Source organism: Magnolia sinica, chromosome 10, assembly GCF_029962835.1.
Source record: "Magnolia sinica isolate HGM2019 chromosome 10, MsV1, whole genome shotgun sequence".
NCBI lineage: Eukaryota > Viridiplantae > Streptophyta > Magnoliopsida > Magnoliales > Magnoliaceae > Magnolia > Magnolia sinica.
In genome coordinates, this window is record NC_080582.1 from 30,295,325 (window position 1) to 30,309,124 (window position 13,800).

The 13,800-nt window shown below is 38.0% G+C and overlaps 1 protein-coding gene across 3 annotated transcripts in view; it reads right to left on the reverse strand.

The window, feature by feature from the left end:
- Positions 1–13,089, reverse strand: part of LOC131258259 (uncharacterized protein At5g50100, chloroplastic) — a 124,489-nt gene extending 111,400 nt beyond the window's left edge. Inside the window, exons 1-2 of one of the 3 annotated variants that reach the window (XM_058259456.1) lie at positions 12,850–13,089; positions 4,344–4,483 (exon numbers count right to left, since the gene is read on the reverse strand). In XM_058259456.1, the coding sequence (XP_058115439.1) occupies positions 4,344–4,483; positions 12,850–12,970 (261 nt within the window). In that variant the 5' untranslated portion in view covers positions 12,971–13,089. The remainder of the gene's footprint in view (positions 1–4,343; positions 4,484–12,849) is intronic. The other 2 variants (XM_058259454.1, XM_058259457.1) reach the window with 2 other exon arrangements.
- Positions 13,090–13,800: the final 711 nt, after the last annotated feature.

A 13,800-nucleotide genomic window follows, 5' to 3' on the forward strand; every position in this document is an offset into this window, starting at 1 on the left:
TCTTTATATCCAAACACAAAATTAAACATGTATGTAACCTGATCTAGCGATTGTTCTTTTTGCTTTTGAATGTACTGATTGTGTTTCCATACCTGTCTTCTTATGTTTATAAATTATATGAATAGATTTTGAATATACTTGCGTCAGTTCAGTTGGAAAGCACATATATTAGGAACCCATACAAAGGAAACCCCTAATATGTGCACGTTTTTTATAATGTTTTTATTTCTAAATGTGTATTGATGTCTTTTACAACAATCCCTTAAGTTTCATTGAAACATTCGACCAATTTCTCAACGTTCCCATGTTTCCCAACAACAACGATACATTACGCGATACAACCGATATATCACATGTAATAAACAATATTTATCTATATCCCAAGGGTGCAATACATTACACAATAACGATATTTAAAACATTGGTATCAGTGTTATTTCGATGATATCACTAATGTATCGATATCGCCAAAACTATGTTTATTTTAAAAAAATTTCATTTCAATTTTTTTATGGATACATAGTTGTGTGATGAAATACACATTTGTATGTGTATATGTATGCATGCATGGATGGAAGGATGGATCATGGATGGATGTATTTATGAATGTATGCTTGGATGGATGGATGGTTTGATGGTTGGATGGATGGATGTGTGCATGCATGCATGGATGGATTATGCATGTGTGTGTGTATGTATCTGTCATTGTATGCAAATATGTATGCATCCATGGATGGATCATGCATGTGTGTTTTTATGTATGTATGTGCATGCCTTGATGGAAGGTTGGATGGAAGGATGGATCCACCATTTTCCCCATGTTTCCTCAATGTTTCCTTGAATCAACGATGCATGTTTTTAGGCCCTCATTAAAGGAAAACTTATTAATTTAATTACTAAATATGCAAGAATAACAAGGGTATTTATGATGAAAGATTGCTCTAAATTTCTTGAAATGTTTAAAATCTTTCGTTCCAAGATTCATACATAATTTAACATAGAAATCAAATGCCTTGTGTTCGATAATGCTCTTGAGTATCTCTGCACTTACTTCCAAGATCTCTTAAAATCCATCGGCATTACTCATCAAACCTCGTGTGCCAATACTCCTTAATAGCATTTCATCTCATTAATCACAAGCCTTCATCCATTCTTCATAGCAAAACTCCCTTTTTGTGTTATTTCCCGAAGCTTCACCATTTCCTCTACCTGCAAGAGTGTTTGATTGCCCTGAGTTTGCTCATTACCCTACATCTTGGTCTTGAAAAACGTGATGTCTATACTAGCAAATGAGCTTTCTTAGGATACTCTTGCACTCAGAAAGGGTATTAGTGCTTCGATCCAAAAAAAAAAAAATCAAATTATAGTGCAGAAGTGACCTTCTTTGAAGATAAATCATTATTCTCCCTTCCTTCCAGTCAAGGGGATCCATTTTACACTCATCACTTTGCCATTCCTCATCCTTATGTTGCTCCACTAGCGACCATTCCTCAACATCAGGACAAGACAGCATCAACTCCTACACCCATTCCAATGGTCTCTAGTTCACATCCATCATCTCCCTTGAAAGAGGCTCCTGAACATATACCACCATCTTCAGAACTAGACTCGTAAAGGTACTCACTCTTGTACCCTTCACCTAATCTCCAATTTTGTTTCATACCATCACCTACTTTCATCTGCCCATACATTTGACATATCCCTTAGTTGTCGCCAAGTCAAGTGTTGAAGCAGAGTATAGGGCCGTGGGTCATGCAATTTGTGAGTTGTTGTGGACACAATCTCCTCAACATGAACCTCAACTCTTCAGTGGAGAACCAATTATTCTATACCGTGATAATCAAGCAGCGTCACACAACCAATTTAACAAGCGACAAACATAGAAGTGGATTACCAAATCATTAAAGAAAGGATAGCATCCAAAGAAATTCTCACCCAGTATGTCCAGTCTAAGGCTCAGCTGTCTGACATATTCACCAAGCCTCTACTACATTCACAGGGATCATTTGTTAGTAACAAGATGGGCATGTTCAATATTTATGCTCCAGCTTAAGGGGGAGTGCTGAACGGAACATATTTCAGTTCATGGTTGAATAAGTTTTGCACTAAGTTGAATAAGTTGTACACTATAGTTGAATAAGGTATTGGGCCAGTCTGTCCAAGGGAGCAATGGGTCCAAAAAATGGTTTGTACATGGTATTTCTCAACAAATAGGGAGTAAGAGATTCGGGTTTATATCTCTCCTCCACACGTTCTTCTCCCTCTCTCATAAAAGTTCTCTCTCTTCTCTATTTTCTCTCTTGTTTTCTTCTACGTCCTCCTCTACTACCTTGCTGAGATCATAGTTCCATGAGAAATTTTCACATAGGTGAATGAAACAATATAACAGATAGAAATCAGGAAGTAAGACATTGTAGCGGAGCGAAATAATATAATAAGGACAGAAAACAGGAAGTATTTCCATCACTAAGTGAACATTGTCAAGCAAAATAAATCAAATCCCTTATGACACAAATGGGGAATGAAGTCTTTGGGAATATTATAGTGATTTAATAAAAGAACTTTTGCAGACGAAATATAGGACTTCCCACCACATATTTTTAGAGCTATAACTAGAAGATCAATACTAAAAAGGGGAAAAAAGGAGGGGTACATTAACCACAAAGGTCTGTACCTCCTAGAAAATTAAAGTAGAGAGAGAGAGAGAGAGAGAGAGAGAGAGAGAGAGAAGTATGATGTGGGAAAGGGGTTGTAACTATAAGCTTAAAGCTTATATGGATAGTTCAGCCAAATTCTCAGTGCTCATGTGTTGGATTCGGGTGATCTATGGATTGATGGAAAGGGTATTTGATAGGATAACTAATGATTTGATTTGAGGAACAAATTCCTAGTGGTTGGCAGATATGGGGCCCACAAGTTTGGTCAATTTCCTGTTCTGCAACTGCCAATCAACCACACACACTGTTCGGCACTTCCATCAGAACTTCGTGCCAATAGATTGGATCAACTTGACATTAATTTTATTGGAAATATCATATGATGGGCTACAAAATGGACCTCTGGATCATAAAGTTTGGATGTCAGGAACCAAAGAAATTAAGGTTCAAAGTTGGCCCCAAATCTCTCCTCAGACGCAGAAAAGTTTCCAGCATCAAGGACCAAATTCATTTGTGGTCAGGGACATGGAAATACTTTTTCCATTTCCTGTGGCAGTTAAAAACTGTGGGGGCCCAACCTTTGATTAGGCTGGGTCCCCCATGTTTTTGGATCCATTTTGAATCTTGAGTATTTGAGTGAGTTCTCGGGTCATAGCAAAGCTTGTGTTGTGTTCGGGCTTCAAACATGGGTTCAGGCTTAAGTTTTGGTTCGGCATGGGTTTGCTATGGATAGACTTGGGCTTGGGCTCTAAGGTGAGTACTTAGAGAAGTATGCAACACATTCTTCTTGATACAATGCAAGACCCTTTTTTCCACTATGTAGGGGTTAATTAGTTTCAACACTGTTATTTGGGGCATCTACATCGTGCCAACCATCGGTTGTGCCTCATCATGTTAGGTCCACGGCCCAAAATTCAGGCCAGTCCACGACTCAGATGGGCCACACAAAGTGGAACAGTAGGGAGGGGTGCACCCACTTTGCTTTTGTATGGGGCCCACCCTTTGTTGCAGGATCCTTGTAAGTTCTAACTAGGTGCCTCTCCCACTTCAAGTAGGGGTTTGGACTCTTGCTCTTATTCCCGCTTCCTACCTATTTGTTTACGTTTTGAAATAAACACTTCACCACTCCTACACCCAAATCAGTGGTTGCTTCGCTTCACAATTTTTGCAACTCTCCACTGCTGTGTATGTGGAATACAAGCCAATTTGTACAGCTGAAGGGCCCTCGTGAAATCAAGGGTGGGCGTCCCCTCCCAATTGTTTCCCTGTGTTGTGGCCCACCTGAATCATGAATTAGCCTGATTTTTGGGCCCCGGGCCTAATTCATAATGGTGCATCTGATAGTCAACTCAGACATCATGCACACATCATGTTGGGGCCCACACAGATCGACGGGATGGTAAGCTGTCATCCAGATCCAGTCGACTGTAGTGGACCACTCCCCTTAGATATTTACAACACTAGGAAATTTTTACAATAATTTCAATTACTGATATTGATTTAGCAAAAAAAAAACATATTGACATGTTTAATTAAATTAGCAAAGTAGGAGGAAGCAATTTGTCCAAAACTTTGTGATGGGTGTTGTCAAAAGTGCATATCATTACCCAGTATATTTCCTAATAAAATTAGTAAATGAGAAACCCATTAGTTCCTAGATATAAATATGTCAACTGTCCTCCAGACCTCACGCATGCAAAGGGGGCATTCTCCATCATATAGCATTTTAATCTTCCAATTCTGGGATAAAAGATTGTCATCTTTGGATGAAAGCTTTGGGTCCAATGTGGCCTCCTCACGCATTCCACGAATATGATACTTACAAGCTGCAAAAAGATTTATTTCACAATATAATATGAAAATTGTGGAGTCTTCACCAAATTTGAAAAGAATCAACAAGACTAGAGCAAGTATATTGAATAGAAAAGGAAAAAATGGTGAGAAGAAAATACTGATTACCAGAAAATAATGATTACCACCTAAATAAGTACACAGATTTGGGTAAATTAACAAATCCCTCACTCTAGTGATTTATCAATCATAAATATTAAATGCATATCATCAAGCATGTGATTTTGAGGATACAATGAAGGTTTTAAAATCAATGAAATGAAATCTCTGAAGTTTAGTAATTAAAATACTGAAAAGTCAGACCTTCCTTGACAGCATGGAAAGAAGTCCCTTGGAAGGAACCTTATAGTTTCAAAATTAAGATATTATCAACTTGTTTCTTTTAGTTTTTGTATAAGTAGACTATCAAGCAATTATTCATGATCATTGGCTGAGTTAAATTATGATTATGTTTAACATGGTAGGCTTTCTTCTTATTTTGCAAATGGACTAAATGATCTTTTATATCACAACTCAAGCAAATGAGAACATTGTGCCAGCACAACTAAGGTTAGACCCCAACAGCTAAGATAGTTTATATTTTTACTTCTCATCTTCTAATAAAAATAAACAAGTCAAGATTAATAAAATTTCCAGGTGTCATACACTCATATAGGAAACAAATTTTTTTCTCATACAAGAAGCTCATGGTTGGATACATAAATAGTCTCCCTTCTCTACTGTTAACATTTGATAACCCCACAAGCATGTCAAGAAAAATGAAGTGCAGGGACAACCAAAAGGATCCCTGCGCAGAGAAAAGGACTAGGTACTCCTTTTATGGATGACAGCAAAATAATAGAAAAAAGAAACTATAAAAGAAGAAAGCACTGAACAAATGGGAAGCAGAGAACATGTGATCCCTTGGCAAGAGAGCTGGCTATAGGCCTAGCTCCTAAAACATAGGAAAATGAAATGTTTGAGCTGGAGGATGACTCCATGATTTCAAGAAATGAAAGCAAACTTCAAGGCTCAGTATACACATATTAGTACAAGAGATGACAGTTTTGGGATACACGCAAACTGTTAAAGTTCCTGCGAAGATATTGGAGAGAGATATGAAGCCTTCTACAAGCTCTAGATTCCATTTCAGTACAATCTCCCAGTCTAGCAGGGCAAGAGAACATCATTATGATATCACCATCATTATCCTTCAAGATGGCTCCCATGCCGAATTACCAGGATTCCCAATAGAAGAACTATCAGCACTAAGCTACCAGGAACTGAGGGAAGACTCCAAGTACAGGCCGGTTTAACTGAATTTTACCCCTACTAAACATCAACTTCCAATCTCTATGAAGATGTGTCACTGAATGTCCTCTGAGTCAGTCCATAATCCCCAATACTGGAGGAACATATATAATTGTATGTAACCATGTACTCCTATGAAGCATTATATAGTTTCTCTCAAATTGTGTGTGTGTGTGTGTGTGTGTGTGTGTGTGTTTGTGCGTGCGCACACGTGATAGTGGGGCCCATTGCCAATGTCAACCAGTCGTGCAGATGACGTCAGCAGGGTGGGTATGGCCAGGTAGCAATCTGAAGCAGAAATGTATGGTATATGGAAGAGCTTGATTTTAGAAGATTTATGGTGATTTTTCTCGAATTTTCTGATAAATTTTTAAAGGTTTTTCCCAAAAAATAGAAACAAGTCAGAAAACGGTCCAGATTTCGTCACAGATCCACAACAAAAAAGGGGAATAAGAAAAACAATTGCAGCTACATGATCTAGTTGTTGTTCAATGAAATCAACAGCTTCGAGAGTAATTCCTAAACCACAGAAACATCAATCCTATCTCTTTGCATCACATTGATGATTGAAGTGAGTGGATAGCTGTGAAAGAAAGCAAGAATCAAGTACACAATGATGATTATTTGACTTTGTTGATCCGGATGATATCATTCAACACCCTCAACCAATTCCAAGTACTAGACAGCAACTACAAAGGCATACAAATATGGAGCCAAAAGAAGAGGAGATTGATTCCAAGCAGACAGAGGAAGAAGAACAATACATCTACAAGGGAGATGACCATAATGATGATGGAAATGTATCAGAGGATAGAATTTGATGATTGTGAGTGAATAAAGTTTTTTGTTTTATTTAAAGGTAACAGCACCAGGGATTGAACCCTAGATCACTCACACACACTTGGTATAGAAAACATGAATTTGTTTTGATTAACAGCATAAGAACTTGGGACATGGGATGGGACATGGTTATTAAACTCTAAAGTCTGTCTGAACAACATTTTGAGTAGCTTCCAGTATTTGATTAATGGTTACTAGTTTAGTACTCTCATACATGACTTGATTAAGGATTAGTTAATTTACTAATAATAGCTTGAGAAAAGATGGTTTGGTAAGTTGCTTTTGCTTAATTGTAAAATCATCAATAAAAAATTAATATATATATCTATAAGCATTTTTTCCTTTTTTGAAGGGAAACTGATTTTTATTGGAGTGCCACCTCGACAATTGCCAAGGCTAAATATCTATAAAAATTTACTATATATCCATAAAAAAATTTAATTAATACTATTTATGATATGAAATCTTAAAAGAAGTTATGATCAAAAGCTAGAAAGAGAAAGGAGAAAAGAATAGGATCAAAGAGCCCACTCAATATCATGTAAAATAATAAAGAGACTTATACTTGATGAAAACAATGAATACGATATGTGGTATTTATAATTGTAAGTCTCTCAAGCCATACTTATGAAGGTTCTAGAAGACCTGAGAGGATTCTAGAATTCCAAATGGCTATATATTTACAAAAATACCGCTCCACAAACCTGGTAAAGGATTGTAAACACTTCACCTATATACACTTTATAACATGTGTTTGGATGGGGGGAAATGCCTGTGAAGTGTTTCCTCCATGGTGTGACGTAAAGACCATTACGTAAAGGTAACAGTGGCAACCGTTACACATTACAGGGTCGTAACGGCTGTAACAAGCGTTATGGGAAAAAAATGACCAGTAATCGCCGTTAACGGCCCATTACACCCCTTGTAAAGGTCATAACAACCCCATAATGTCTGTTACGGGGCAAATGCATATTTTCCAGATTTTTTTTTCCACGTTACAGGGCAGATACAAGCTTTTCCAGTATTTCTTTCAATAAAAAAAGAGACCGAAATGGCCATTACTAGGGCCATAACAACCGTTACAACCCTAATCGTAAATACCTTGGTTTCCACAAAAACGTACCCAAAAGTTTTTCATTTTAAAACATGAGATTCAGTTTACCTCTCAAGTCTTTACAGCCCAATGGTCAATTTCTTCAAATTCATAACAACACTTTCTAATTCATAACAGCTTCTTAATAGTACTCAAACACAAAAAAAAAAATAATAATAATAATAAATAAATAAATAATATTGTTTACCTGGCAACCACTACCAATTAGCCAAAAAATGACTGAATGAAATAGTTTACATGTGTGAAGAGTTAAGTAAGATATTACAACCATGGAAACAACCCCCTAGAACACTACTAGATTATATCTTCAAGAATGCCATAATGGCAATACTTATTCCTTAACAAGTTAGGGCCTGTTTGGTAGGCAACTAAAAATGAGTTCACGACATCTTAGTTAATCATAGTTATGTACTGGAGATCATGGCCATAGGCTATCAAGATTATTTTTAGTCCTTACCAAAATATATATGATCTCTAACACATACCTACAATTAACTAAATGGATGAACTTTATTTTGGGCGTCTACCGAACAAGCCCTTAGGGGTCGTTTGGATGCACAGAACGTTTTTCTGTAAACAAGTTACACCTTAAATGAGTTTCAGGTGGAAACTGTTTTACATGTCGCCTATTTGGCTTTAAGTTGTGAAGTACTTACAGATAACTAATTTTTTGTGCTTGGTTAACCGGACCTCCCTTCTCTCTCTCTCTCTCTTTGAAGGTGCCAAAAATCAGACCAATATCAAAATTGGCCACACCAACAATCTGGTAGTTTTAATGGTGGGTGTACCCATCACAACTGCTCCTTGTGGTGTGGCCTACCTATGTCTTGCAATGGCCTACTTTTTGCATCCCAATCATCCTGGTCACTTGAACCATCTGACTAGATTAGATGGCATGTACAGTTCACAGCAGGCCCCACAAATAATCGTGAGTATCCCCATCCCAACTATTGCTTGTGGTGTGGCCCACCTGATCCTTGGAATGGCCATTTTTTCAGAGTCCAATCAACCTAGTTAGACCCATTAATCTAATGGGACTGGATAGCATATACAATCCACGGTGGGCCCCACAAATAATAAGCTAACGCTTGATACGGCCTAGGGGTGCACATGGAACAGGTAGAACTGGTAAATCAGATCGGAACCGACCAGACCGCACGGTTTGGTCCGGTTCTAAAGTGCACCGGCTCCAATTCCAGTTCGGAAAATCAAAGAACCGGTTAGTTCGGTTCGGTTCTCAGTTTGGGGTTCTGTAGAACCAAACCAGACTGTGAACCGGACCGTAGGACCGAACCTAGAACTGGACCCCATTTTTAATAAATATTTAAATTTATTTAAAAAAAAAAAAAAAAAAAAACTATACCATTCATCAAATGAATCACAACACGAATAGACATTGACAGAAAAATCATTTTCGGAACACGAAAGGGTCATAAAAACAAACCATGACAAGATTACTCTCTGTCAAAATTTTCAGTAGATGAGTTTGGGCTAGATTATAAATTTTTAAAAAACCATGCAATTGGGTTGGCTTATAAAAAGCCTAGAACCGAACCGAACTGATTTTTTACAATGCAATTCCAATTCGATTCTAAGGTGCAAACGGTTCGGTTCTGGTTCTAGTTTTCCTGGAACCGTTGGGAACAGTTCAGTTCCAGTTTCACCCCAGAACCAGACCGAACCGAACCGTGTGCACCCCTACGGCCAACTTGATCCTTGGAATGCTATGATGTTTGATATGTAGGCAATCACAAAATTGTACACACAGCATATATTATCAAATAAAATCAATTAGATTGTGCACCCCTCTATCATTTGATCATGGACACTTGTATGTGGAGATAAGATCGTTGTATATTTTTCATTTTTAACCATCCAATAAATGCTCATGAATCAGATAGAAATTCTCATAGTTGTCAAACCTAGTGTAGGGAACACCAAATGGATGGCCTAGATCATTCACCCTAGCATCGTCTTGGAGCACATCACGGATGGGCCAAGGGTGATTGCATGGACCTCAAGCACAATGTGCCAAAGTTCCCCCACTTTCAAGGATTTTTTTTATAATCTACTGGGCTACATGTATGGGAACCTTCCAATGTGCCTAATTGCATTTTGGATTGTTGCTATCCACATCACCTATACGGACCATCAATTAGGTCTAATCCACTCTTCTTCCACTACTTTGTGGAACCCACAACGATTAGATGGTTCTAAACATCTATGATTGGACCTCTATTCAATGGACGATCTTGTCCATCCTTTTTGCATACTACTTTGAAAAAATCATAGCGATTTGATGCTCCTAAACATCCGTGACTAGACGTATATTCTATAAACGATCTTGTCCATCCTTTTTGCATGCTTTGGATTATGGTAATTAAGACTAATGCTCGGATTTATAATCAATCTTTTTCATTTCTTGTTTCTTATATTAAGTAGATGCTCCACATTAGTATTTTGTATCCGTGGGCCCGCTTTTGTGACCCACCTGATGATTGTTTTATCCTCAGAATCAACTCAAAGATTCATCTAGATGGGCTCAGCCCAATGATGTTCTTATGCCAAACATTTTCATGTGATTTGAAGATTTTGGAGTAATTCCCTACTTCAAGCTGTGTTTAGTGTGAATACACAACTATTTACTAGTAAATGATTTATAGCTTACATTCAAACAATCGACATGTAAGTGACTTTCAGGTGAAAGTGACTTACAACTTAAAATCTTAGGGCCTATTTGGATGCCTGTAAGTTGCGTAAAATGTAAGTGACTTACAAGGAAGTCACTTACAGGTGGTGTTTGGGGGAAGAAATTCACGTGTAAGTGACTTACAAGCAAATCTTCCAGGAAATTGTAGGGGGTTTGGGGATGAAAAGTCACTTCCCTGTAAGTGACTTAGAAGCCCAACGTTCAGATTTTTTAAAAGAGGGGAAGGGGGAGAATTGCACTAACAACCTACCTACAATCAGCTCTCTCTCTCTCTCTCTCTCTCTCTCTCTCTCTCTCTCTCTCTCTCTCTCTCTCTCTCTCTCTCTCTCTGCAACTTCATGCGCCTCTATCCGGTTGTTGGGGTTACAAGCTTCTTCTCTCTCTCTCTCTCTACAATTTCATGCGCCTCTCTCCGGTTGTTGGGGTTACAAGCTTCTTCTTCTTCTTTTTCTTGCTTTTGAATCGGGCCCAATTCAGTGAGGCCATGACAGTGGGCCCCACCTTATGTATTGATATATCCACACCGTCTATCAGTTCTGCAATCTTGTTTTAGGGCTTGGGCCAAAAATATGAGGCAAATCCAAATCACAAGTGGGTCACATCACAAGAAACGGTGGTGATTGAACGTCCACCATTAAAGACTACATAGGGCCCATCGTTATGTTTATTTGCCATCCAACCTATTGATAAGGTCACACATACATAGATGAAGGGAAAACATAAATATAAGCTTGATCCAACTCTTTTGTGGCCCACAAAAAATTCTGTTGGTGGGCATTCAATTACCATTGTTTCTGGTGGTGTGGCCCATTTGAGATTTGGATCCTTTTTTTCTGGGCCATACCTCATAATGAACTGATGAAACATACATCAAGGCATCAAGGCGAGTCCCATGGTCCAGTCCATCATGGGGGACCATTGCTCTTTATATTTTTAACTTTTTATTTAATTATTGCCCATTAAGGTGGACCATTTTTATTTTATTAAACCATCTTGTGTGTGGTCCATCCCACCAAGGGCCCCCACACAAGAATCCTTATTGTCTGATTGCTTGTATTCATGGCCGATTTGTTATGTTTTTGTATTATTATTATGTGATCAGGGTTACTATCTGTTAGTATTTGATTATGTGTTTGATTATTGTGGGCCACGTTTTTGCATTAATATGTATGTTGCTAAATGTTGAGATTATTGATTGGAATTAAAATTCATTTTCATTTAATTTCTGATTAGTTACTCAAATTACACAATTAAGTGGATTTGAAGATAGATGTCGTTCCTTATTTATTTCTGATATGTGGGAATATCTGATTATTTGGTGGGCCCCGAAAGTTATATAATGATCAGGCTCTATTCAGGCTTTCAAGATTGGCACTAAGTGAGAAAGCCGAGTTGCTTCCAACAATTTGAATCATATACGATCCAGCTCTATAAATGAGTTGTTATCAACATCTGATTCTGGAGTTCTGGCTAATCTAATGTCTTCAATGGCCCCGAAAGAATCCATAGTTATAGTTTCCTTCCAACTCTTATATTGAGTTATTGCTCTAGATTATAGGTATATTAAATCCATCGGCTCACTTTTATGGCCAACTTGATGATTGGTTTAGCATAAGAATTGGCTTAAATATTTATCTCAATGGGCCTAACAAAATTGTATATTTCGTGCCAAGCTTCTTTTACATAATTATAACTTTTTGGAATGATTACCTACGCTAAACTTGGGTCGATGTGAATATACAGCTTCTTACCTGTAAGTAATTTACAGGTCACGCAAAAACAAAAACCAACTTACCTGTAAGTGACTTACAGCTTACATCCAAACAGGATTATCTGTAAGTGGCTTACAGGTAAGTCAATTAAAACTTAAAGAACTTACAGGCATCCAAACAGGCCCTTACAGGTATCCAAACAACTATCCGTTCTGAAATGTTTACAAGTGGGGTGAAAAGCTGTAACTCACCCAAAGGTGAAATTTCCCGTGCAAACACTACCTGTGAGTTACCTGTAAACCCTTTACAACTAATAAAAGTTACCTGTATGTAGTTTATTTCTTGTTAATTTAGGCAGACTGGATGACAATGATGACAAAGTACTAACTTTCAAAAACAAATGATGATAAAGTACTATTGTTGATATGCTAGAGGTGGACAGATGGTTCTGACCACCAGTATTTACAGACAAATTCAGAACATTGAAAAGAAAACTTTCAATGGATCACATTCAACTACAGAAATTAAAGGTCAGAATTATAATTGCAGTGTGATTATGGGAACATGGACGATCCAAATAATCGCGCCATCTCAACATGTATGATAATGATACTGAGTCCCAACATCGTTAGAAGGAAAACAGAAAAAGGGTAGAAATGGAACCAGAAAGGGTACCTGGTAGACGGCGAGGGAGAGAGGAGATTCGGAGAGAAGGAGAATGAAATGTGAGGAAGCGGGGAAGAGAAGAGCGAAAAGCATTGCTTCTTATGCCAGCGCCAGCAGCTGCCAAAGCCATTTTCAGTTTTCTTACGTTTGCTTGCTGGGATTTCTCCGAGGAGAGGTGTGCTTACAACAATACAATGTAGTGTAGGCGTTTGAAAGCCCTCTCCCTCTCTGCTTTTTTTGATACGCAGTTGTATGTAATACGAATGGAATGGGGTGGGTGTCATTACACGTCACCTCTAATTCGCCCTCAAAATGAATGGCCAGCCGGTTTCTTCTTTTTCCTTCTACTGAAGGAATTTTACAAGGGATTTTGACCGAAATGGCTTGCAGTATTGCCATATCCAATAAAAACCATGATTTTCAAAAATTTCCTTTCTTAGACTTTTAATCCATTTTCTAAATTTTTACTAACGAAATTGGCAATTGCACAGTGTGTTGAGTGACGTTGTAGGGCACACTGTGGTTTAAGTCTTTAATCCACACCATCCATCTGTTTTATGAGCTCACGGTAATGCAATACGCTAAAATGGAAGCATATCTAAAGATCAAGTGGCCCAGCCCGCAAGAAGAAGTATGAATTTCATGCTACCATTGAAAACCTCTTGGAGGGCCAAAAAAGTTTGGAATTTTAGATATGGTTGAAATTTGGGAACATGCCTTAAAATATTCACAAACTAGATATACGGACATGGATCAGACACATACATACAGGGACGGCCCCACAGAGCTAGTGTGCACGATTGCAGGTTAATCACAAGTCGGTACAAATTTTGGTTGCTTACACAAGAAGCTTCGGACAAACCTCATCTAATGCATGACGATGCATTTGTTTGATCACCGGGCTCATCACAAGGTAGATCCAATCCATTGAATGCTCATGGCCCAGGATTTCTTTGAGAC